The sequence below is a fragment of the Aethalodelphis obliquidens genome, unplaced genomic scaffold (assembly GCF_003676395.1).
Source record: "Aethalodelphis obliquidens isolate GAN/ISIS:26980383/991018 unplaced genomic scaffold, ASM367639v1 scaffold19, whole genome shotgun sequence".
In the NCBI taxonomy this organism is placed as follows: Eukaryota; Metazoa; Chordata; class Mammalia; order Artiodactyla; family Delphinidae; genus Aethalodelphis; species Aethalodelphis obliquidens.
Genome location: NW_020837963.1, coordinates 26957501 through 26981882, shown reverse-complemented (window position 1 = coordinate 26981882; position 24382 = coordinate 26957501). Strand labels below are relative to the sequence as shown.

The window sequence follows — 24382 nt, the reverse complement described above, 5'->3', positions numbered from 1 at the left end:
CAGGGCTTTCCAGGGCCGCCTGGTTTGCTTTCTGAGTAACGCTAGGTACCCACGTGACAGGCAGGTATATCTAACTTTATTTAAATGTTAGCTTTTCAGAGCCTATAGGATCAGAAAACGTATTCCTCTTTTGTCTTGTTTCCTGAGCAATTCTGCCGATCACTACATACTGGTAACATTTCTTATGTGGACGTAATCCTTTAAAGTTGCTTATAAGTGGCTGTCTACCTACTAATTGAAAATGAATATTTGTTACTGTGTTCCTTCAGATCTCTGGTAAATGCCTTCTGTGAAGGACACTTTCCTGCTTTCCTGAAGATCCCTTTGGAATACACTTTTTTTCCTTCCTTTTTTTTTTTTTTTTTTTTTTCCTTTTTTTTTTTTTTTTTTTTTACCAATTTGATGTGATTACTGTCTTAACTCCAAAAATATACTTAGAAAAATTTTGTTTTATTTTATTTTTTGTTTTTGATTGAAGTATAGTTGATTTACAATATCGTGTTAGTTTCAGGTATACAGCACAGTGATTCAGTTATGTGTGTGTGTGTGTGTGTGTATTTTCAGATTCTTTTCCCTTATAGGTTATTACAAAATATTGAGTATAGTAAAATACTAAGTTTAGAAATACAGTAAAACGTTGAGTATAGAAAAATTTTAACATTCTGTGTAAACAGATACCTACATTCCATGAGAATGTTAAAATCTCTAAAAAATTCTTATTTAAAAACCAACAGTATTGGGCTTTCTCATAAAAGAAAACCTAAGATTTTAGTCCATGCTCGCTATGATACCTGTAATGAGAAAAAACGCCTCTGAGCTCGTACTGATGGGAAGAATCCACGCTCTGTAGTTCGGAAAGGTTTAAGACATCCAGAAACGTTTGTGCACCTTCTAATTGAAATAAACCCAAGGTCGTCAGTGCAGACTTCAAGTGGGTTTTTTTGTTAAATCGTGTCGAATCCACTTGCAGTGCAGTCTGGTCGGGGAGAAGCTTTGCAGCCTCGGTGCCCAAGCTCAGGGAGCCTGGCTGCACTTGGGGTGATGTCGCCGGCACTCACCCGGGAGGGTGCGAGGCCGCCCCGTGGCAGGGAACCCGTGCCCAGCCAGCTCCCCTGTAGAAGGCTCCAGGCAGACCCCACAGGAGCGGCAGTGGGCGTCCCACCCAGGGAGCACCGTTTCTCCCGGGCATACCCCCTGGGAGGCGTGGGCATGAGGAGTGTGACTCACCCCCTTCCCTCTCGTGCCTCCAAAGGAAACTGTTGGTGTCCAGGTTTTGGAGCTGAATGTTGGACTTTACTAGACAGTCACAGGGCCCATCCTGAATCGGCCCGTAGTTTCTGAGGCAGCTGCAGGATCCCTGCGGGGAGAGCACACTGTTTTCCAGCCCTGCCTCTCTGTGACCATGGGCTGAGGGGTTCTTTGAAAGCCACGGAAAGCCTTATGCTGTTATAAAGAATGAAGTTTTTTTTCTGGTTTTTGATAGAATTAGTCCCCCTCTGTTGACTAGCAACAGTGTAGTTATATGTCACTAGACAGGCAGCTATGTTATTTTCCCCTGTAGTCTACTGAGTCGTCTAATTGGAAAAGAAGCCCCACCCCAAATAGCGCCATTTTGCCCTCAAGGTTGATCCGCTCTTCACAGAGCTTGTTGATCCAGGTCCTGGATCGCACCGTTCCTGAGACCCACACGCTTCCCTCCACACGTGCACGTGGCGGTTTGGGTGTGCTTCTCTGTCTTCTGTTCTGAAGAGAAATGGTAACGTCACGTTTTCCATTTCGATCCTCCAGGGACAAAGCCACACCGCTGCTGCTTTCCTGAAGAAGTAGCCTCCGCTGCGCTCTCCAACGGAGACCAAAGTCACACACTTGGAAATAACCCATCGGGAAGAGCTGCCAGGGAGCCCAGCGCGGGGATCACGGCTGCTGTGTCCGTACTTGAAAGCAGTAGCAGAGACACTTCCAAGAGAGCGGAGCAGCCTAGGTTTTCTGTGGACTTAAAGATGCCAGCATTTCACCCCAAGCAAGAAGGCCCCGGCTCCAGGGATGCTGCGGACTTCCCTTCGCATCCCACGCAGACTGCAGACGTGCAGCTCCCCTCTGAGAGCCAAGCCACCCACCCGAAAGAGAAGCTGTCTGATTTGCACAATAAAGAGCATTCCGGGGGAGGGAGACGGGCGCCGGCCCCGGACCTGGTCCCGCTGGACCTGAGCGAGCGGTCGACGCGGGACGACCCCAGCCGCAAGGAGGGGGCCTCCTCCCTGCAGGCAGCTCTGGCCGTCCACCCGTGTCCTTACTGCAGCCACAAGACCTACTACCCCGAGGTTCTGTGGATGCACAAACGCATCTGGCACAGGGTCAGCTGCCACTCCATGGCCCCCCAGTGGATTCAGCCCAACGGCTACAAAAGCATCAGGAACAACTTGGTTTTCCTCACCCGGAGCGGGCGCACGGGCCCCCCGCCTGCCCTCGGGGGCAAAGAGTGCCAGCCTCTGCCCATCTCCCGGTTCACCCGCACTCAGGTGCCGGGCGGGGCGCCGGGCCCCAAAGGGAGCCCCTCGCCCCTGGGGGTGCCCACGAAAGCTGCCGGCTTGTCCAGGAGCAAGGAGAGCCACCCCGGGGGGCCCTGCGCGCTCTGGGCGGCCGGCCCCGACGGGCATCGGCAGACCAAGCCCGGCCCCGGCCCCGAGCAGCCCGGGCCTCCGCCGCCCCCGTCCAAGCCCAAGCAGGAGGCCGGCCCGAGACCCGGGCCCGCGGCGGGCAGCGGGGGCTTCAGCAGAACTGCCACACCGACGCCCACCGTCATCGCCCGGGCGGCTCCCCAGCCCCCGGCCAGCAGCAGGCAGGGCGACAAGTATGGCCTCCCCCCGGCGGGCGCCGGCCTCGGTCCCCCAAATAAGCACAGTGCCCTGGACCCGCCCAAAGCCAAATTCAGCCCTCAGCCTCAGGGTCAAGCACACGGGAAAGGTGACGGGGGCCCCCCTCTACCTCCCCGAGAGCCCCCCGCCAAGGTCGGCTCCAGAGGGACTGCGGCCTCGCAGGCCCAGCCCGTCTTACACAACGTCAAGCAGGAGCCTGCGTCCGAGGGCCCCGAGAAGCGCCTGGACATCCTCGGTATCTTTAAGACGCACATTCCAAAGGACTTCGCTTCTCTCTACCAGAGCTGGGGCGGCAACGGCCCTGCGCTCGAGCACAGAGGTAAGGGCTGCGGGCCCTCTCCCCGCCCGCCCTGGGGGCTCTGGGACCTCACGGGGGCGCCCCTCCTTAGAGGGGCGCAGTGCTGCCCACTGGCTGTGTCTGAGCCCCGGCGCAGTGCGCCCTGGCTGCTGTGCCCGGCCTCCTGCTGACGTCCCCGGCACAGCCAGCCACGCCCCCTCCGCGCCTAGCAGGCGGCCTCCGTGGCACTTACCCACTTGGCCATTTTATCTTATTTTTGTTCTTAGTATTTTTGTGGCCGCACCCACAGCTTGCGGGATCTTAGTTCCCCGACCAGGGGTCAAACCCAGGCCCTCTGCAGTGAAAGCGCTGAGTCCTAACCACTGGGCCGCCAGGGAAGTCCCTCCAGTTGGTTATTTTAAACAAGGATCAGTAGATGTTCGTTGTCTCATGCCTCTATAAAGTAACCGCTTCAAATGCATTTGAAGTGGTTACTTAAGTCTTATCTTTACACGTATATAATTTTAAAAGCGCACATCAGTACTCCAGCATTCGTTAGCAGAGCCTTTGCAGAATGTGAATGTCCCTTACCAGCTTTGGGGAATTGACTCATGTTTAAAATTCTGGAAAAAATTATACCTCAGATCATTATCTTCCTTTCCTCCCAGCACCTCGGTATTAATACCTAATAGGAATAATAATTAGGAATTGTCAGCGAATTTCCACAGGCTCCGTTGAATGCCTGCATGGGATATGATGCCCTTGTTCTTGATTATCAATTGAAGGTAGCTCTCAGTTAACATCCAGAACCCTGGGAAGTCTCAGTATTTCCATTAAAAAATAGACAGACAAAAACCCCTGTGGGGCTCCGGCTCTCAGTTACCTTACCTGGGTGGTCCTAACCCTTTTTTGCATACAGCCGTACGTCAAGCATCTGTAATTTATTAAAGTAGGGTACCATTTCAGATGAATTGTGAGATCCAGTCCCTCAAATTCCAGGAGCTCAGAAGCACCTTTGGGGGCAAAGTTCAGATCGGGGGAGTTACGAGCACAGAGGCACCCGATCCGCTGTGTGGGATGCCTGGTGGCCGTGGTTCCCGGCAGACGGATGTGCGTCTCTCAGTTCCCGGTTTCCTCCTGTGACTCGGAACCTGCCCAGCTCCATCACTGGTGCCACGCTGGTGTGGCGAGGAGGCCTTTGGTCCATGTTGACCCTTAGAGAAAAACGAAGGTGTTTTTCGACTAGCAGAAAACTCAGGCGTTCCACAGGCTTAGAGATTTTGCCAGTGGGGTCCTTACCCCAGGTGGTTCTGGGGCTGTGGCTCAGAGACAGAGCTTCTTGAGAATTTCTAGAATGAAGCGGAGGCCTGGCTGCCTGGAGGTGGTGGAGGCTTTCATTAAGATGCGGTGCACAGGGCGTGTCCTGGTTAAGGCTCTCATCCCCTCCCCTGTGCTTCAGGTGCTCTGGGCGCACGGCCCTTGGTAGGTGGGGAAAGGCTGCTACCACGTAGCTTAGTGTTTCCGCCTTTTTGGATGTCGTTGAGTTTAGTGAGCTTTCCATGTTCTCAGCAGTGTTTCCCAGTCTTGCAGATTATTTTCTCTGAGATGGAATAAATGTATATTGGTTGGCCTTTCGGGATCTCACACCAACCTCAGTTCTCTAGATACAGGTTTTCGTGGACCCTAAAACAGAGAGGACTTAGATGTAGATGATGGTGAGTTTCGTGGGCGCCGTGCTCCTGGTCACCTTCTCCCCTCCGTCCAGTGCTTCCTGGAGTCTCTGCCCGGCTGCAGAGTGAGTGGAGTCTGCACCAGTGTTTGGATGACTTCCACTTAGTAAACCAGACTTGAACGTCCTTTGTTACAACCCACAGCCTGCCCGATCACAGCTCTAAACATGCCAGTTCCCACCTAGTAAGCGGCCCACATGCCCACTTCCTAAAGGCTCTTTGTGCTGCGTGTGGACCTGCCTTGTTGTTGCTTTTTTTCCCAAAAAAGTAGAAGTGAGTTTTAAGTTAAGGTTTAGAGAATTTCAGACGACAGACTTTGAAGTACAGGTAACCTGAAATGTTTTCCTTTTCTTTAAGATTTTTTAAATACATGGTTCTAAGGCTCCCCCCTCCCCGCAAACAGAGGTTAGATATTTATCTTTTAAATGTGAAAAATGCTGAATCGTCCTCAAAGCGTGTGTGCTGTTCTTGGATGATGTACTCTTCTCGTGTCAGGTGTAAGTGTGCAGATTTATGGTGTTTTCCCTCACCCTGGTTTGGGTTTCCTAGGGGAAGTGCTTAAAATTTTTTGGCCTTGGTGTGTGAGTTCATAGGTGTGTTCTGAGAACCGAAGCTCTTGGGTTTAGGGAAGAACTGAGGTCAGCTGTGTAAATCCTGGTTGGCCTGCCTCAGTTTACCTTGAATGCCCCGCCAGGAGGGACTTGCTCCCCCCCGGTGGCCCCTTCTCTCCCTCATGGACTCGGTTTGGCTCCTGGTCTGGACTTGGGGGTAGTTCAGAGCAAGCCCAGAGCTCTTCTCATCCCCGGCCCATTGCGTCTTCAAACCCTGTCCTTTGCCTCTCCTGCATCCCTTTCCTGGTCCAGCGGCGGACGGGTATCGGTCCCTGCTTGGCCTACGGGGGGCCTTCACTGGTTCCTTTCTCCCTTGAGTGTTTGTTTATGATGCTTTGAAAGTGTCGTAGCTGCAGGGAAACCCAGCAGGTGTGGCGAGGTCTATTTGAGAGGTGAACAGAGAAGTGATGTTTCCTGTTACGGAGACGCTACGTCTCCTGTTGCAGCCTAGAAACTGTGTGCAGCCGCTCCCAAAAATTACATTCCCGGCACGTTACTGAATTTGCAGTAACTAAACTCTCAAGGTTTTGGTTTCTACTCCTCGCTGAGCACCCATTTTTTTCTTGAGTACATATGTGGTTGACTTTGGCATCAGGAATTGAGAGTCTAGAATCTGAGCGAATTCATCTCCACTCCACGAGTCTGTCAGCAGTTTGGGGGCTCACGCTGTCCTCTGATGCAGCCTTGCTGTGTTTCCCCGAGGGGTGTCGTCTGCGAGTGAAGATCGCAGCCTCCCCACGCGGGCCGTGGGTGACACGTATCGCGGTAGGAAGGCAGAAACGTGCAGAAGGGAATCTTGTAAAGGAAGAGGCACTCACCTGTTGTGGACACGACATCCTTGTGGTGCTGGAGGTATGATCCTGTGAGTCTCGAGGGAGGTACTGTCTTGAGACAGAGAACGGTGCTCTCGGGCGATGCCTCTGAGACATCAAGGTTTTATGAGGTTAAGAGAGAGAATCCTCAGAGAGCTTTTCCCCACCTGTGTTTTGACCAAATGATGTTTGTGTAGAAATGAATAGTCTGGAAACTCTGCCAAAAGAGAAAAGACGTTACCTGGAAACGATCATCGTCACTTCCCTCAGGGGCTTGAAGCCTAATCCTTTAAGGATAAAAAAAAGCTGCGTTTCCTGTGATCATTCTGCTGTGTAGATCCCAAGTCTGGAAACAGGTATGAGTGTAACGTGAGTGGTTTGTTGATAGAACAGTCATAAAATAGTAAATTATCTGTTTCCAGAATTTGTGTCCAGCCTGTGGTAGAGGATGATTTGGATTTTAGAATTTAAAAAATAGAAAATAAAAGAACAGGATAATTCTGGATAGGATAACATATAAGGTTTTTCTTGTCGAGACTTTAAAAAAGTCTTGTATGCCCAGGACATATTAATAGGATGATGACAGAAGATTTGTACTTCCTTTGTGTGAATCTCGGTAGAATCTTTGCGGGATCCTTCAGTTTCCTCCCTCCCCTGGCGGGGGCAGCGGAATGAAGTTGAGTGCATGTTGGCAGGGCTTTGGAGGAGAGTCTGCAGGTGCCCCCAAAGACCCGTCAAGGCCTCTTCCTTTCCTTTTTGAGCCCACTTTCTATACACAACTTTACTTTTGAGGTCAGAGTGGCAGAGCTGTTTGCTCACCAGGTAGCCTTCAATTCAAATGAAGTTTGTAACCTTTCTCACTAGCTCAGAATTTTGAAGTAGTTTGGGCATAATATTATTGACCATAAAGGGCAAGGGTCTTTTCTTTAAAAAGTAGGGAGAAAATGATATGATAGAATGCATGGGAAGAAAATGTGTGTGTGTGTGTGTGTGTGTGCACGTGTGTGTGTGTGCGTGTGTGCTGATGCATACTTAATGAATGGGGAGTGGGTGCAAGGGCTGTGCTTTCTCTGCTGCTAGTTTGGGTGGGAATTACTTAGAAAAAATAAGTATGATAATGGCTTAGTTTTGCATGTTGTGACCATTAGATGCAGAGGCCACATGGGGGAGTCGTCATCATCGGTGGGTGTCCTGGAGGCATCCTTAGGACCTGCATTGAGATGCAGCCCCATTATTCTTGGGAAAATCCAGGCAACCACAGCGGCTGTCAGAGAGGGTCTTCTTAGGAGCCCAGCTGGAGGGTCTCACAGTGAAAAGGAGGGAGCGGCAAAAGCAAGGATAAAGTTGAGATTTTCCTGGACCAGAACCAGAGGAGGGAGGGACCGCCCTGAACGGCTGAGTATGTTAGCTGTTGATAGAAGCCGTCTTCACGCTGGCTGCCTGTGGTCAGAAGAACTGGGGTGTCCGGCGCACTCAGGAGCCCCGGCCCCCCCTCTTGGGCCCATCGGTCAGGCATCCAGGGATGCCCTGCTCAGCTTTTCCTCCCCCCGACTTGGCCTGGTCAGAACTCCAGGAGAGAGGAGGCGGGTGGTCTCAGCACATGAGCCCGCGGCTCCTGGGGTCGCGTGGCCAGGTGACACTGTCCGTGTTTTACTGGGAAGCTGACACCCTGATCTTTTACTAATGACAGGGCACGAGTGGGTTAAAATGTGTCATCATTCTCCTCGCATCCCTGAAGGAGGTGGTGAAGAAGCTGAGAACTTTGTGGGCAAATTCTTCTCTTTCTCGGAGACTCACGTTCATGACTTGTCCAACGAGAAATCCGCCATCTGCCCTACAATTCGTGCATTTCTTTGACTGTTATCTCCATAAACGTTACCTGTAATGTAGAAACAATTTTATATTATTTGTATGTGTTGTGGCTTCTGAATTAGGACAAGAGAATGATATGGTCTCAGCTGTTTTGGCTAAGACCCTTGGTCGTCCTTTCACTCAACTTTTACATTCAAATGTCAGACTTCAGGTGTGTAAATACTTAGCTCAGGGAGCGTCATTTAAAAAATTTGTTGTTACAGGCATACCTTTTTCTAGTTAGTATTTTTGTTCCCCATTGAGCTGAGCTACCGTTGAGCCTGATGGGAAGGTTAGGCTCTGGGAAGTCATTTCAGAGCTACCGTTACATGAAAAATTAGGCTTTTCTTCAGGGAGATGCCCTCATCCAGAAAAGGCAGACAGACAGGTGTGAGTCTTCTGCGTCCCTTTTCTAGCAAAAGCCGGACATCTTTGAGGGTCAGGAGGGAACAGGAGGTCGGCACTCTAAGACCGGCCTCCTTCCTAGGTGTCCCATCTGTGCTCTGCCCGGGATGCGCAGGACACACAGGTAAGGGGCCGGCAGGGGGGTAGGTGGGGATGGCGCAGCTCCCAGGCGTGTGGCCCAGCGTCGCCGTGGGGGCAGGGCCCAGCCCTGCTTTCCTGGTCCCTCACTTGGTCTGGCCACATCACTCCATCGGCTGGATGCGGGCCACCAGCTGCCTGGGTCCCACACACCTGAGGGCGCGTCATGGGAGTGGACTTTAATCCTCTCTAATCTGTGCTCCCTCGCGGTCCTGCGTGTGCGGGCTGTCCGGGGGCCTGGAGGTGCCTGCCATCAGGACACAGCGGAGGGGCTGACGATGTTTTCCTCTCGCCCCCTTCCTCCCTCCCCCCCCCCCGCACCGCTGCCCAGGGACACTCCGGACGCCGGCCCACCAGGGAGACTTGGTCTGCGTGGAGTGTGGAAAGTGCTTCCACCAGTCTAGCCATCTCCGGGCCCACACGCGGGCTCACACAGGTACCTGCCCGGGGGGCCCTGGGGGGAGGCAGTCTCTGTTTTCCACAGTCGGTGGCAGGTTTAGATTTCGCCCGGGTGAGGTGAGGGGTCAGGCCTTCTCTCCTGGGATGACACTCTAGGCTGTCCCATCCGGCACCTGCACCTGAAATGACTTTTCCTTTGCATCCAAGTGCTGTGTGGTTTAATCTGAGATAAGCCTGTCTTGCAAATGCTCCACTTTAAGTAGAGTGGACTTCTCAGAAGTGCACGGGGTAATGAGTTACGCTGCCACCAGGACGCACTGAAACCCACGTCCCCCATCGGCATGACGCCCGGCTGCCTGCTTTCCTCCTCGGCACCAGCTGGCCTCTGTGGACCGGTGGGTGCCGAGTGGCAGAATTCCTCGGCCTGTTTGTCAAGAGCTTGCCTGAGATGGAATCAGGGGGAAGCAATGTGTGTGTGGTGGGCGCACCACACAGCCAGGGCGAGGCGGGGCCGGGGTGCTTTATCCCAAGCGTGAAGGACGCATCCGTACCCGGGTCGGGTCTGATGCAAAGTGACAGGGGCCAAACGGTAAGTGACGCAGGAGGAGGGGCCCTCTGCACGCGCCCGGCTAATTAATGTTGTCACTGATGGGTCTCTTTGGCGCCGAAGCCTGAATTAAAAAGGGCACCGGCCCCAGGCAGCGTTTTCAGTTTCTTACAGTAAGTGTTATGGTAAACTGGTATTTCCCGGCCACAGGCTGGGCGCTGGGTCTTTTTCTCGTTGTTTTTTTTTTGCGCAAGTGCTTAACCTGTAAGGGATGCGTGTCGCGGGGCGTCGGGAAGCTAGCGTCCCCCTGCTAACGCACATACTTGCTCTCACAGTGCTGTTTGAGTCTAACGGCCTCCGAGGTGCTGAAGCCCACGCCACCTCCGCAGATGCCCCCAAACAAGTAGGTCTCCCAACTCACGGGTGTGTGGGTTTTCATGTCGCGTAGCTGGGAAAAGGGGTGTCACGATGGTCGTCACGAGGGTACCACGTGGTGTTTTACCAGATGTGTAAGTAGCTTTTCGTTGCTGTGAATGAGAGCCCAGTCTTGCGGGACAGTCTGTGGGTGCCTGATAATCACTGAAGGTGGCGCAGGCCGTGAATGACACGGTCGGGGTCGATGCAGCCGCGTTGGGTCTTGTTGTGGGTGACGGAATTGGTAGAGACCGCTGGTGACAGAAAACACCAGAAAGTCATACTTTTCCACTCAAGATGTTTTGCTTGGAGGTTAGCTTGAGAACAAGTTAGGCTTCGTCTCTTGTCTTCAGAACCGTATTTTTTTTTTTTTTTTGCGGTACGCGGGCCTCTCACTGTTGCGGCCTCTCCCGTTGCGGAGAACAGGCTCCGGACGCGCAGGCTCAGTGGCCATGGCTCACGGGCCCAGCCGCTCCGCGGCATGTGGGATCTTCCCGGACCGGGGCACGAACCTGTGTCCCCTGCATCGGCAGGCGGACTCTCAACCTCCGCGCCACCAGGGAAGCCCTTCAGAACCGTATTTTAAAAAAATTTTATTGGAGTAGAGTTGATTTACAATGTTGTGTTAGTTTCACGTGTACGGCAGAGTGTTTCAGTTATACATATATCCACTCTTTGTTTAGCTTCTTTTCCCATATAGGCCATTACAGAGATTTGAGTGGAGTTCCCTGTGCTGTGCAGTAGGTTCTTATTAGTTGTCTGTTTTATATCAAGCAGTGTGCGTATGTCAGTCCCAATCACGCAGTTTGTCCCTTCCCCCCCTCCCCTTGGTGTCCATAAGTCAGTTCTCTACATCTGTGACTCTGTTACCACTTTGCAGATAAGTTCATCTCTACCATTTTTCTAGATTCCACATATAAGCGATATTATACGATTAATATTTATCTTTATCTGTCTGACTTACTTCCCTCTGTATGACAGTCTTTAGGTCCATCCATGTCGCTGCACATGGCATTATTTCAGAACCGTATTTTTGAATCACTCCATAAGAGGCGTTCTGCTGAGTTGGGTGTCTCAGGGCCTCATCTTTGTCCTGATTTGATTCTCTGTCTAATGCACGCCACCGGCTCGGCCATAATGCGTAAGATACCCGTATGCGTGTACATAGAACGTGGGTCACCGTAGACGTGTGGCCTTAGTGCATTCAATCTACAGAAGGTGGCCAGCTTCTGGGCACGAGTGACTGTGGGATGCGGTCTGTAGCTCTGAAGTAAGGGGGTACACGCTGTCCTAAGTGGTCTGTGCCGTCATCCCGGGCTAAGAGCATGTGGTTTCAGAGCTTTTCTTCCTCTCTGCCCCTGACAGGATGTCACACCCGTCCTCGTTCTCCCACAAGCATTTTCTCCATAACCTTCTTGCTTTCTGATTGGTTGCCATAGAAGGTTCTGTAACTGCAACCTCTCCCCCTTGTAAATGAAGAGGGGAAAGTTTCCTTGCTGCCACAATAAACCGGATCCAGGATCCGGTCCAGGTGGTCAGGTCCAGTTAGCACACCCCGCCTGGACACGTGTGGGATTCACGGTCGTTGACAATGATGACGGTGACATAGATGACAGAAGAAGCTCCAGAAATTCCAGTCCGTTTCTCTAGAAGAGAATAGTGAGCGATAAAAACACTGCCCAGAGCCTGCTGCTAGTTCATGGTTGAGCTGCCCTTAGGATGGACGGTACCTGATCAGAGGCTCTGGTGTTGTTTTTTATCGAATTTTCAGAATCCCTGTTTTTTTGTTAAAAGCCTTTTCTTCATATGTCATGGACAGAATGCCTTTCCCTTTGTTATAGTTTTTAGTAAGTGACTTCTCTCTTAATAAAACCCATAGTTGCAGAACGACAGCTGTTATTTCACGATGCTGTGACAATTGATGAAGAAAATAACATCTCACTGAACGCAGAACTAAAAGATTTCTGGACACACGTGACCTCAGCTCGAATTAGGCAACAGAAGTAAAACCCCCTTTCGACAAGGCGCACACGGTGATGTGTCTGTGGGTTGTAGCAGCGGCAAGGTCGTGCCGTAATTGGAGAATTACATACTGACGGTACAGGTGAAGTCAGTCCAGAGCGTTCCTGCAGACACAGTGGCCCGTTCAGTCCACCTAAGATTCGGCTTTTCCAGAGGAGTGTTTGACGGGGCCAAGAAGCACCAGGCAGGTCTCTGAATAACACAGTGAGATTCCTCAGGAGCACACGTCAGTTTACCTGGTGCACAGGGACTCTACCTAAGCCTCTTCAAAAGGCTTCTGGTGCAGGGAGAAATAGATCAACAAAGCAAATCACTAAGACTCTATTTTAAAGTAGTTCTTTGTTCCTTATAGTTATGCTGGGAATTCATCACAGTCGTTACCCATTCTTGGGGATGAAAGAGAAAAGATGTATCTATATTTTCGTCTTTGTCTCTGTAAACCCAAGTTCTGCAGTTTTGTACTTATGACCAGCCCACCTCTTAGTGTCACGTGTACAGTGACTCAATACTGTGGTCTTAGGAGCTATTTACTCCTGTGGCGAGGCCTCCGTGGGTCAGCTGTCCTGCTCTTCAGTCTCCTGACCGTGGTTGTCAGGCCCGTGACACCTAAACTGGGCTGGATGTATACACCTCTCGTGCTCGCGTAGTCGAGATACGGCCTCTGGAAGTACTTTTTGTCCTCTGTCACATTAGAAGGAGCTTTTGTTGGTCAATCGCTGAACATGTTGGTTCTTGAAGGAAATTCTGTTTTCTTTAACATATTTTGGAATTTAAGAATTCTCATAGAGGTGTGTCTGCCAGGATAAGTGCGAAACATAGCAGTAGTAGCTGTCGGCTTATATCTTACTGTTCTCTCTTATTCTGGAGTTCTCACTGTTTACAAAAATCACAACTGCTGTCTTAGATTCAGAATACGATCTGGATTCATAGGACAATTCTGTGGTTGTTTATATCTAGAACGGGACTCATTATACTCACCAGCCGTGTTCTTTTTCATGTTTAGTGTGCTTTACAAACAGCAACTAATTAATATTTAAATCATTCTTTCCTGTGGGCTTTAGAAGCTGTGGATCAGGGGAGTTTTTCAAATCACACAACACTGTATTCACGCATAAATTACTTGATGTAACACTAACGGTTGATGGACTTTTATAGATATACATAATAGATGTTAAATTATCTAACGGAAACAGTATTTGGGAATTCAGTTTTACAATAATCATTTATTCACTCGTCAACAGTATTTATTGCGCACCTCGTGTGTGCCAAGCTCTGTCATATTGGTGGAGATAATGAGGATGTTGGGAGACAAGGTAAATACTTTTCCTGCTTTCATGGTTCCTGAGGTCCAGTGGGTGGTTTAGATAAGAAAACAGGGCAGAGAGGTACAGCGCTGTGATAGGGTGAGGGCCCTGGAACCAGGCTTGGGGCGTCGAGAAGACCGTGCCAGGGTGCGGGTAGCCGGCAGATGCCCCCGCCAATACCCCCCGACCCCAACCCCAGAGGTGGAAGAGATCCCTCGTTGGAGGAATCGGATGGGGGGAGAGCTGGGCGGGTGGCCAGGCGCTCAGGACATGAGCTGGGGAGACACACCGCCGTTGGATACGAGCACTGAGATGTGGGAATTCCATCCGGAGGGCAGTGGGGACCCTGAGCCGGGGATGACGTCACCAGTGTGTCTGTAGGAGAGTCGGGTTAGTCTGGGTCGGGGATGGATTGCGGAGGTTCCGGACAGTGAGCTGAGCCCCGCTCTGGAGGTGCTTGGAGTCATCCCAGCGAGACCCAGAGGCGGCCCGAGCTGGGGTGGGGCTGCGGAGAGCAGATGGGTGTGGGGATGTTTGGTGGCAGGAAGAACTTGGGGGTTGGATGCAGGATGGGAGGGAACGGAAGGGGATGGAGTGGACCCGGGTGCTGGCTTCAGGCTCCAGCTCTCGGGAGGAGCCATTCCTGGAGCCTGGAACGTGGCAGGAGGAGCCGGACAAAACCAGTTCCAGCTGACCTTCAAGTCAAGTTTGTGATGCCTCTTGGCGGGTGAATATGTGGGTTTGAAGTGGGTTTGATCCTGGTGGAGAACATATAAATATTTAATAGCTCTCAACGTGGAAGATCAGCCAGTTCTACTCCGAGGGACTCAATAGCCTGAATTGTTAAGATGTTGGGTTATTGAGTAGGAGACTCTAACCTAGACCTCAGCTCAGGCAGGTGAACTTCACCTGAGTTTCCTCATTTGTAAAATGATGACCACAGCAGCACATACTCCTGTACTTGCTGAGAAGATTAACGAGGACGGTGGACTGAGCCTGGCAGAGACCAGACGTCCAGCACGTTAGCTGTTGTCAGTTATTCCAAGAGTGAGCAGTTGTCCTGAGCAGCTGGGGAGACACGGGCGCCGTGTATATGTACGGTGCACATGCGTGTAAACATGCAGATGCACGTGTTGATGCCTGTGTGCACGTGCCCATCGTGGACCGTTGTGCTCAGTCGTCACGGCCACTCCCTCTTCTCAGCATCTCCCTGCTTTGTCAGAACCTGGTCGTGTGCTTGTAAACACCCTGGTTTTGTCTTGTTTTGTTTTACAGTCTAGCTGCTAGTCGTGCCTTAAAGGGAAGATGGGGGAGCTCTTAGCTTGAGAAAAGTGTTGTCAACATAAATGTAATTCCCTGGTTTGCTGCCTTGTGTTCAGACAACATCACGCTGGCGGGCAGACGCCATGTCTGTACCCACAGCCATACAGCAGCTGCCCTTACTTTGCTGAATTAATATCTGAATTTCCTATGTGGGGTAATCCTAATGTCATAATATACATACGTTGGAGTGGATTAAATTCAGTTAATTTAGTTACTTGAGGAGGAATAAAAGTTTCCTTTTTTGTTTTTGTGTTTACAAGGTCATACATGCAGTTTATTTCTTTCTTCTTTTCTATTATGGTTTATTACAGGATATTGACTATAGTACCCTGTGCTGTACGTTAGGACCTTGTTGTTTATCCGTCCTATATATACTAGTTTGCATCTGCTAATCCCAACCTCCCAACCCATCTCTCTCCCACACCCCTCCGCCAGAGAGTTTCCTTTTGATGTGTTTTTGGTCGTGGTCTCTTTTCTGCACGCACACTGGCTAAGCCCCTTCTGTGTTACAGGCTTGCACTTGAACTCGGAGATCCCAGAGCAGTTTCTTTATCAGCACATTCCTCTGTTGGGTGGGGTGGAAAGGATTACCGACTCCTTGGAAGTTAAAGGTCTGTATTGGGTAATAGGGTATCGGATAGTTTGTTCCTGGGCACAGTATCTATTCTGTGGGCATCCCGTTCCTTTGCATTTGTTGTAAAGGGTTTGAGCCCTGGCAGCCAGGAGCCCTCTTCGTTAGCGGAGCTTCCCTAGCTGTGGGGATGAATCTTCCAGCCCTGGGGAATAAAGGCACCCGCTACTGGCGCCTGTTGTATTTTGTAAGAGAAGCTTATGTCCCAAGCAAAACTCTACGTAAGAGGAGGAATTCACGTATAGCATCATTTTCAAGATGCTTTGCCATAGATTTAACACAACTGAACATTTAATTTCTAGTAGTCATCAAAATTCATCATTAGAAAGAACATTTTTTGAAAATAATATGCTTTTTAAAATATTGGTATCACTGCGCTATGGATGTTAGAGAAAAGAGTGGGGGGGTTTCTTTAATGTTGTGGAGAAATTTATTTTTCCAATTGTATTGGTCGTTAAATGTTAGAAATTAAATAATGGTCTTTCTAAAACCAAGAAAAATTAACGCTCTCTCCCTCCATTCCCCTGGTTTTGGGACTTAAAAGACCAGACCGTCTTTTGCTGAAATATGAAATCTGGTGTTACGACTTGTTTGAATTCCTTGCCAAAATTTATAGACTATGATTAATAGTTTATTTATTATTCTAAATGCTATTTTAAAATAGTTAAGCTGGAGAAATAATTCCATTAATCAAAATAAAGGGAACTGAGGAGAAAAATGGCAACCTAATTTGTCTCATTTTTAGCTACGGAGATTAGAATGCAAACGATGGAGAAATCCCATAGGCTGGTATATTTGAATCTATGTATGATCTGTTTTCAGTGTCACTTTTAGATTCTCAGTATCACAGATCGCATTTCAAAATTCAGCTGGTTTGTCTCAGTAATTTTCTTACTCATGTAAACCAAATGTCTTGAAACACAGTATCCGTTTTCCCACTCAGTGTAACATAAGGTGAAAAGTCGTGAATATAACTAGTGATTTATCCAAAATGACCTGTCATAACGCGAGTCCCAGCTACCTGTTGGCTTGTTGGGAAAGGTCCTTGCCAGTAAGATGTTCCCTGTACATCGTTAAGCGTTTAGCATCACCACGCATGTCTAATGCAGGCCTTGGTCCACGGAGGCCGAGAGACTCACCTGTGTCCCAGAGGATATAGGCTTTTGTGTGTGGGGGTCACTTACTCCCACACATGAGCACATATGCATTCCTTTACCTTATAAGACAAAAGGGGAAGAAAAAGTAGGCCTCGTCAAGTTCCGTAAGTCACTATTCATCCCTGGAACACTGAAACGCCTTAAGGAAAGATAATATTTATTTCTGAATAAATATTGTTCAGTTTTACTGAAGAGTCCACAATTCACACAGCTGCAATAAAGAAAAGCCAAGTTTTCTGAAAGCGTGCTTCTCATTTTCTGATGCCTCTTTCTTTGTGGGAGAATAAAAGCAACTTGTTTGCACTCAGATATCATGTGTCCACTTAATTTAAGTATTTCTGTGACTCCTTTCTTCCATGGCTGCATTTTCCCCTGGGCCTCATTTCTCAGATGAAGTTCAGTCATTTCTTAAAAACCCTATATAGGACTGCTGTATTGAGGAGTAAGGTGTTGGTCCCAACGAATCGGAAGTGAAAACAGCTCTCTTAAAAGTGAGATGCTGTTTGAACACATCCCCTCATTTATAAAGAGAAACTTGGCATCTGTGCCTCTAGATTTGTGGACTGAATTAAACAACCTGGTTATTCGGGTTAGCCAGATTTTTCTGTCCCTCTAAAATACATAGCTTTAAAACTTCCTGAGCCTGCAGTGTAAAACTTCAGTCCTTTACGGACAGAGGGCCATGTTCGTGCTTCTTCTCTAACCATCCTTTTTCCTTCTTCCAATGCAAGTCTGTGTATTCTGGTCCAAAGGAAGGGAAATCCAAGGAGGTGCCTGGATTGTGTATACAGAATCTGGACACACACAACACACGTGTTCACACACATTCCTTGCCCATTTATGGACTCCCCAGCAAGTCTGTTTGCTACATACTTCCTCAAAACGTTCAAGGCCAGCCACCTAACAGCTAACAATAACTCCTGTTTTCCTGTCCGTAAACACAAAGGCCATTTTCCGTCCTCGAATATATCTGGAACCAGTTCCAAATGAGCCCTGTCGATGATGGATCTCCCCACGGCATGATGTCGCTGTGCAAAAATGCAAACCATCCTTCTCAGTTTACTGCAGGAGATTCACCATCTACTTAAGGAAGTTTTATCACCTCTCTCATTCCGTTACTGTTTCCTACATTTCAAATAAACTACTGTCCGTACCACTGTGCCCACTCCCCCCCAGCCCCCCATAAAATTTTGTTGAGTATCTTTCTGACTTCCGCTAGATGTCGACTGGTAGGTGTCGTGAATGCAGAGCTAGTTTTACGTAGGAGTTTTCTGAAACTATTAACTAAAGAGAGGCACTTAATTCATTATGTCAACCAGACCCCCCCCAACACACACTTATTTCTAGGGTTCCTGCAGGCATAGCTGGAAACCAGTTGGAATTTCACACGAGCGCTGCATTTTATGTGTGCATGTTAATTTCAAGCTGTCGGTTTTACTTCATCGGGACTTTAGCTGAAGGTTCATGCAGTTAAGTAAGATTCATCTTGCCCTGTCGTGTCCTCAGATTGTAAACTCCACTGTTCAAACAGCGATGCTGCACGTGTCGTGCCAGAGCCTCCTCTGAAAGCTTCGGCTTCCTTCATGCTCGTTTTCATCTTGCAGTTCCCTTGACTGTAGAATAACCCTTTCTATTTTTCCAACGTGGTAATTATTTACGGAAATGGGTGGACGCTCCCTCGGGTGCTGACAGACCCGTGGGAGTGCTGTACTTCTGGTTCGTATGGCCCCCAAATTCAACCCTGCTCTGGCGCAGTCATTCACCTGTGAACCCCGCTTTGTATTACTCACGGTGCATTGTTGTTTTGAGTCCTCCGGCCCCATCTGGCCATCTTTGTAACCTTTTCTCCGGAGCTGGTTCAGGCGCTATGATTTGCTGTTCTTGCATGCGGAACAGAGACGGCTAATGGACCTCTGTAGATCACTGGGGGTGATTTTCTCAAGCTGCCTTGGAAGGCAGGAAGGCACAGTGCAAACATAGCCTGCTCGTGTGCAGTGAGTTAAAGCTGAAGCCAGGGGTCTCTGCCGACCTGACTCAGTGGCTCTGTGAAGGTTGCTGTTGGTGCTTTGGGCGTTGCTAAGAAAATTAATAGGAAAAATGCACTTGGAAACCAAAGGCAGAAATGAGCTTTTCTCTTGTCTCTTTTTTCCCCAGGGGAGAGACCATTCTAATGCAGATACTGTCCAAACAGTGCCTCTCAGAAAGGGAACCTAGAGACACGCTTTCACCATCCCCGGTGCCCCGGGACAGCGTCCGCAGTTCCCTTGTGGATGTCCCGACCGTGACCCTGACCGCCCCGTGGAAGAACTCCCAACCGGACACCTCAGATCCTGCAGCCGCTGGGCGGAGCGGAAGCTGAAGGGAGGGCTTCTCCTTGTTACACGTTAAACATCAACAAAGATGCTCGGCTTAGAATTACGTGTAGATATTCTATATGCATATATGTGCTCACCGACCATAGCCCGTATTTTCTTATAATAAACGGTGGAGGTGGGAGCCACGGTAGGAGTGCAAAGCATCGATATTGTTCAAGACAGGTTTGAGACACTGGAAGAAGGATGCTCGTGTGTGTCGGACAGAGTGAAGCAGCCGAGCACTGAAACAGGAGCCGCCGCCGCTGCTCAGAGGCCTGTTGGAGGTGACGTCACAACAGACGGCGGAGGGGTCCAGGTTGACGGAGTTTTGACGCTCTGGCCTCTCCTTGTCTCAGTGGGTATTTAAAATAGTGAATAAAAGAGGAAGGATGGGCCTTGAGGTGCTGTGGAAACAGGCTCGATGTGGGGCGGTCGGGTGACAAGGTCCTCCTTCCTCAGTGGTCCCATCGCATCCCCTTGGGGGCCCTCTGCGTTTCCCAGGTGTGTCCCTCTCTCCCATCTGTGCTCAGTGAATCCGGCAGAGGAAACACATCCGTGGGAAGGCTTTTGCTGTGCTTGGGAGAAGAGAGCTGGTTGAGCACTAAGCAAAGCAGGCTTCTTTGTTTATTCTCAGGACCTTTTGGTAACAGGGCTACATTCTGCAAACTGCTTACAACGGAAGACTGCCTGTCTTAACAAATGATCTAGCCACTGAACCCCCCTCGATTTGGACCCTTTTAGTCCTAGCGGGAGGATCCCCTGAGCCCGGGGGGGGGCCCAGGTCGCCGGGGTCCTGGTGCTCTGGGGCCTCCTGCGCCCCCCTCCCTCCCTGCCTTCCTGTCCATCTGTCCCAGCAAGTAGGCGTCTTTTCTTCTTGGGCCGGGGGGCCTCCATGGGACGAGTCCCTTCATTCCCAGAGCGTGGAGGCCCCCCGGCCCGTGGGTCGGACAGCTTAATATACCTCTTCCTCAGTCGCGCAGATGCCAGTTTTAGCAGTGGGGAGTTAAGGGCCGTAACAAAGGGTCTTAAACCTTGCAGTGTACGCAGTTGAAATTGTATTCCACAGATATAGATATTTTCTTTTCCGATTACCATGACACCGTGTGTGATGGTGACGTTTCTGAGAGTGTCAGACTTTTGCACATAATGATCTTATGCATTATCAAAAGTTACTGCTGCCTTGAATGAAAATGTTCTGTGAAATTTTTTGCAAAAGCTTTACTAGGTTTTTTTTAATTGTGAAATTTTGTAAAGGCAGGAAATGGATTAAAACGAGCATATGCTAAATATATTTTTCAAAAAAGCAATAATTTTACATGTACAGAAATTATCCTAATCTTTAATACTGGTGAGAGCGACAGTTTACCTAATACAGTAATGGATTAGTGCAGTTTTTGTAGAAAATGGGCTTCTGATACAAAGACTTGTTGAAACACACACACACACACACACACACACACACCCTAAAGTGTGGTTTTCCTGTTCTAATGATTCGTTGAATTTTATTATTATTATTATTGTTGTTGTTATTGTTGTTGTTGTTCTTAGTTAATGTTTGGGTGTGGATTCTCCTTGTTACTGAATTTAAATTACTTGACCGTTCAGGTTACTTTGCAACATTTGCAAACAATGCAATGTAACTGGCTAGCTTCTATCTATAAATATATATATACATGTATATACACACGCATATAGCTGCATGTATGTGTGTGTATATATATATAACTTTTTTACTTATTTTTTCCTGATATTCTTACACCGGATATGTACCAGAATGATCTGTCGTGTTGGTGTCATTAGGAATGTCCTTGCAGATACGATTCAGTGACTGTCCTCTAAAGTTATTTTGAGCAAAGTTTCAGAGCTACATTCCTCTGTTCACCCTAGCAATCGACATGCCTTTCTGTTGACTTCCGTTTGATCACTTCCATAGTCTCCCCACAGTGATGGTTTCTGCATCTTCTAGCTTTTATTTTCTTGGCTGACAGCGAAGGGTGACAGTTCAGGAACGCACAGGGGCTCGTGATTCGGTCTGTTTCTCTGTGTTTTAGTTATTCAGAGGAATTCTGTACCCAGAGTGACACGATCGTGTACGTTCTTACCGTTTCAGAGGCGGCCTTCAGAGCCGCAGGTGTCATCCCGGGAGACCCCTTTGCGGGGAGCATGGTGGAGAGGGGCGCGTCCCGGGGTCCCGTTGGCCGGACACGCGGCCCGAGCCAGTTGGAATACTTGTTTCCACCCGGAGCACAGAAATAAGGTTTTCCCTGAATTCAGCAGACGGGGGTCCGGGGCGGGGGGCGGCGTCCAAGAACACCACCCTCCAAGGCAAGCCGTCTGGGGGCCCGACTGTGCTTCCCTTCTTCCACTGAGCATCAGTATTGTATTGGTTTGTCCATGTGTTTATGTCAGTTTGACCATAGTATTTAATACGATATGTGTTTTTCTTATTTATTTAGCCAATGTGTTGTGATTCACTTTTTTTCGATGGATAATTTCCACATGGTCTCTCTTGTAAGTCACCCTCTGACTGTTACAGACTTTCTACTACCTCTACCAATCTGCTGTTTCCTTGTTTCTTAACAGGATTTGACAGTGTTGGCGTCAATGTAACTTAGACAATAAAGGGTTTGGTTGTCTACACTGCAGCTTCTCCGTGTGTCTCCCCGCCCCCGCCTGCACACTCCTGCTGCTGGTCTCACTCCTCCCCCTCCCCTGCTCGCCCTGTTCCTCGTTGTTGTAACACAAATAATGAGCTTAGAGACTCTTTCAGGTTATTCACTCATATTCCTTAACTTGAAGAATGAACATTTAAATTCTCTGAAAACTCAGCTGTTGAAGCATCTTCTCCGGGCGTTGGTCAGCCGTTCTGTCGCTTTTCTCCCCTGGTTCCTGGAAGGCCCTGGGACCATCTCAGATGGAGGCGTTTCACCTCGGTTATGGTACAGTACAGATTTTCAGGCCAAGTGGATTTTGCCTTTTTGGTTTTGAAAAGTATTCAGTGCTTTAAGAGATGCTTCCCAATATTTACTTTTATTTATTTTGTAAACCAAGAAAGACACTAGTTCCTTGAAACGAAGGTGCTCCAGGAAATGGCCCCGGGGATGACATATGCCACTTTGGCAAGCTTACGGAGCATTGGTTTTGCCCAGGATGTCGAGAACCATCTTCAGATCTGGCCGCTGAGTCACAGGTTGTGTACAGCGTCAGGCAGACAGTACACGGAGGCACGTGCACACGCAGGGTCATCGTTTGGCAGGCCTCTGGGATGTGGCCTTGGGCCCAGCAGGTCGCAGGTGACACCTCCCTGCTGTTTCCCAGGCACCTGGCTCAGGTAGCTTTTCCAGCGGGAGATAGAGTGTAGCCCACAGGGTCACAGAAGGTGAATGGCAGTTCTCAGTCTGTGCCTGGAACGCAACGCACCTCCTGGGTTTTCACGGCCAGATTCTCTTTACCGACGTGCCGTCTTGAAAACAGGCAAATCACCCCCTGGGGGGTGTGATCGACGCACAGAACAACGAATGCGTTTGTACAACGTTACTTTTCCACTTTCAGAATGTCTCCGTGTCTGAAGCAGCGTATGCTGTTTCACTGCTTTTAACTCGGGTGTGTTCTAATCGCAGGACATTTTATACACTGAGCAAAAAGAAAGAGAATAAAAAGATCACAGGCCAGGACTTCAAGTGATGGTTTAGGTGCCCCGTAGTGTGTCTGTGTGGAGCGACGGAGGGGAAAATGTTCATTCTTCAACTTTGCTAATTATGCTTTGAGGCAGTAAAATGCGAAAGACCATAGAGTTTGTATTTCTTTTTTAAATACAAGTTATAACATTATATTTTGTACTCTTTATATTAGAATTTGTAACTAGATTGTTGTATTTAACTCTATTTCTGAAAAAATAATTCAATGTTTCAGTTGTGTGATAAAAAATATTTAGAGAAAACATATTCATTCTATTGGAAACTGAAATCAATAAAAACATCTTGGAGTTCTTGAGATCTGTAAGACCTTTTTCCCCTGTTTCTGGAGGTGGCTTAAATCCTTGGACAGCCCGTCCGGATCTGTGGTTTGAAAATTTCTGTTGTCTGAACACAAACCCAAGTGTTAGTGCGCTGTATGTATATAAGCAGAAGAGTTTTTGGATGATTTACAAGATGGTTCATCTAAAAAGATGCCAAGATGGCCGCAGTATTTTTTTCAAGTCTTCTGTGGACTCCAGGACACGCACAGTTTTTTTCTTTTTTAAAGGTGACTCTGCATTTCTCATTTTCCCCGGGCACCTCTCATTTCCTGACGCCAAATACACACACTGTTCTAAGACTTGCAGTAGATTTACTGCTTAGGTGGCAGAAACAGGACTTGGGGGCCTCAGATGCACTCACAGAATTTTAATGTAAAAAGATAACACGTGTTTTGAAGTTAAAAGATCTGCGTCCCAATTGGCAGGAAAAGGAAGGGATGGGGTGAGGACCTGAATGTGGCTTTCACATTGTGTCGGTGCAGAAAATAGAGCGTCCAGGCCTGGGTCACTGGTGGCCCCTTCATGCCCCTCCATTCTTGGATGAAAACGCCGATTTGAGGAGTTTGTGGAGGGCCTTGTGAGTTTTGTAAACTGCAGAACCAACCTGGCACGGGGGAGGTTTATGACTCAGTTTATCTAGAACCTCTCTCTTCCCGGGCGGCGGGTTCTGAGCAGAAGGGTGCTGATTCTAAATGAGGAAGGGGCAGCGCCAGCCTGGTAGCACTCTTGGTGTGCGACACAACCAGAATAGGCCCAGATCTCTGTGTGTGTCACCAGGTGTGGGGAATTCCCTCCAGGGAACACAGGCGTGGGATGTTCGTGGAGTCAAAGCCAAGATAGACAGTTCCCCCGGTTCTGGGGTGTCCTACCGTGACCGTGCCCCTTCCTTCAGGAAAGCGGCTGTCCTCTCTCTCTGTCCGTCCACTGGTCACCAAAGAGCGGTGTAGATGTCCTGCCACATGCCCATGCGATGTCATCCTTGGCGGTGGGATTTAGGTGGCAGACGGCGCCTGAACGTTCGCCGTGGCTGTAACCTACCCCTTGCCCTGCTGGAGGCGCTCTGGCCGAGCTGCGCACACAAAACAAATCACTCCACTTGTGGTGTCACCTCTCTTTCCCCCTCGCTGTCTTGCTGTTTGAAAACAACAGCGGTGCATTCCTGATCTGTGCTACTCATGTTCTCAGTCTTACCTTTTTAAAAGGCGAGAGATCAGCAAGATTATTGAAACAAAATGTGAAATGCGCTGGTCTTTGCCTCTGTGACGAGTTCTTGGAATGTCTGACTTCCTTTCTGCCAACTGATGCACCAGCCCTGGCAGGCTTCAAGGTCAGGGAAGTCCTGCAGGAATCTGGAAGCTTGTGATGGTCACACCCCCCCTCTCCGGTCAGTTTCCTTTATGGGAAGAGGAAAGATGCAGTGAAATGAAGATTGCACTGAGAATATTTCCTTCCTTCCTTCCTTCCTTTTTTTCTTTCCCTTCCTTCCCCCCTCCTCCCTCCCTCCCCTTCCTCT

The 24382-nt window shown here is 49.1% G+C and overlaps 1 protein-coding gene across 6 annotated transcripts in view; it reads left to right on the top strand.

Annotated features, from left to right (window-relative positions):
* Positions 1 to 22238, top strand: part of ZNF516 (zinc finger protein 516) — a 112585-nt gene extending 90347 nt beyond the window's left edge. For 4 of the 6 annotated variants that reach the window (XM_027118779.1, XM_027118777.1, XM_027118781.1 and 1 more), the window contains exons 3-6: positions 1789 to 3195; positions 9032 to 9136; positions 9982 to 10049; positions 18652 to 22238. In XM_027118779.1, the coding sequence (XP_026974580.1) occupies positions 1789 to 3195; positions 9032 to 9136; positions 9982 to 10049; positions 18652 to 18711 (1640 nt within the window). In that variant the 3' untranslated portion in view covers positions 18712 to 22238. The remainder of the gene's footprint in view (positions 1 to 1788; positions 3196 to 9031; positions 9137 to 9981; positions 10050 to 18651) is intronic. The other 2 variants (XM_027118782.1, XM_027118783.1) reach the window with 2 other exon arrangements.
* The last annotated feature ends 2144 nt before the right edge of the window (positions 22239 to 24382 follow it).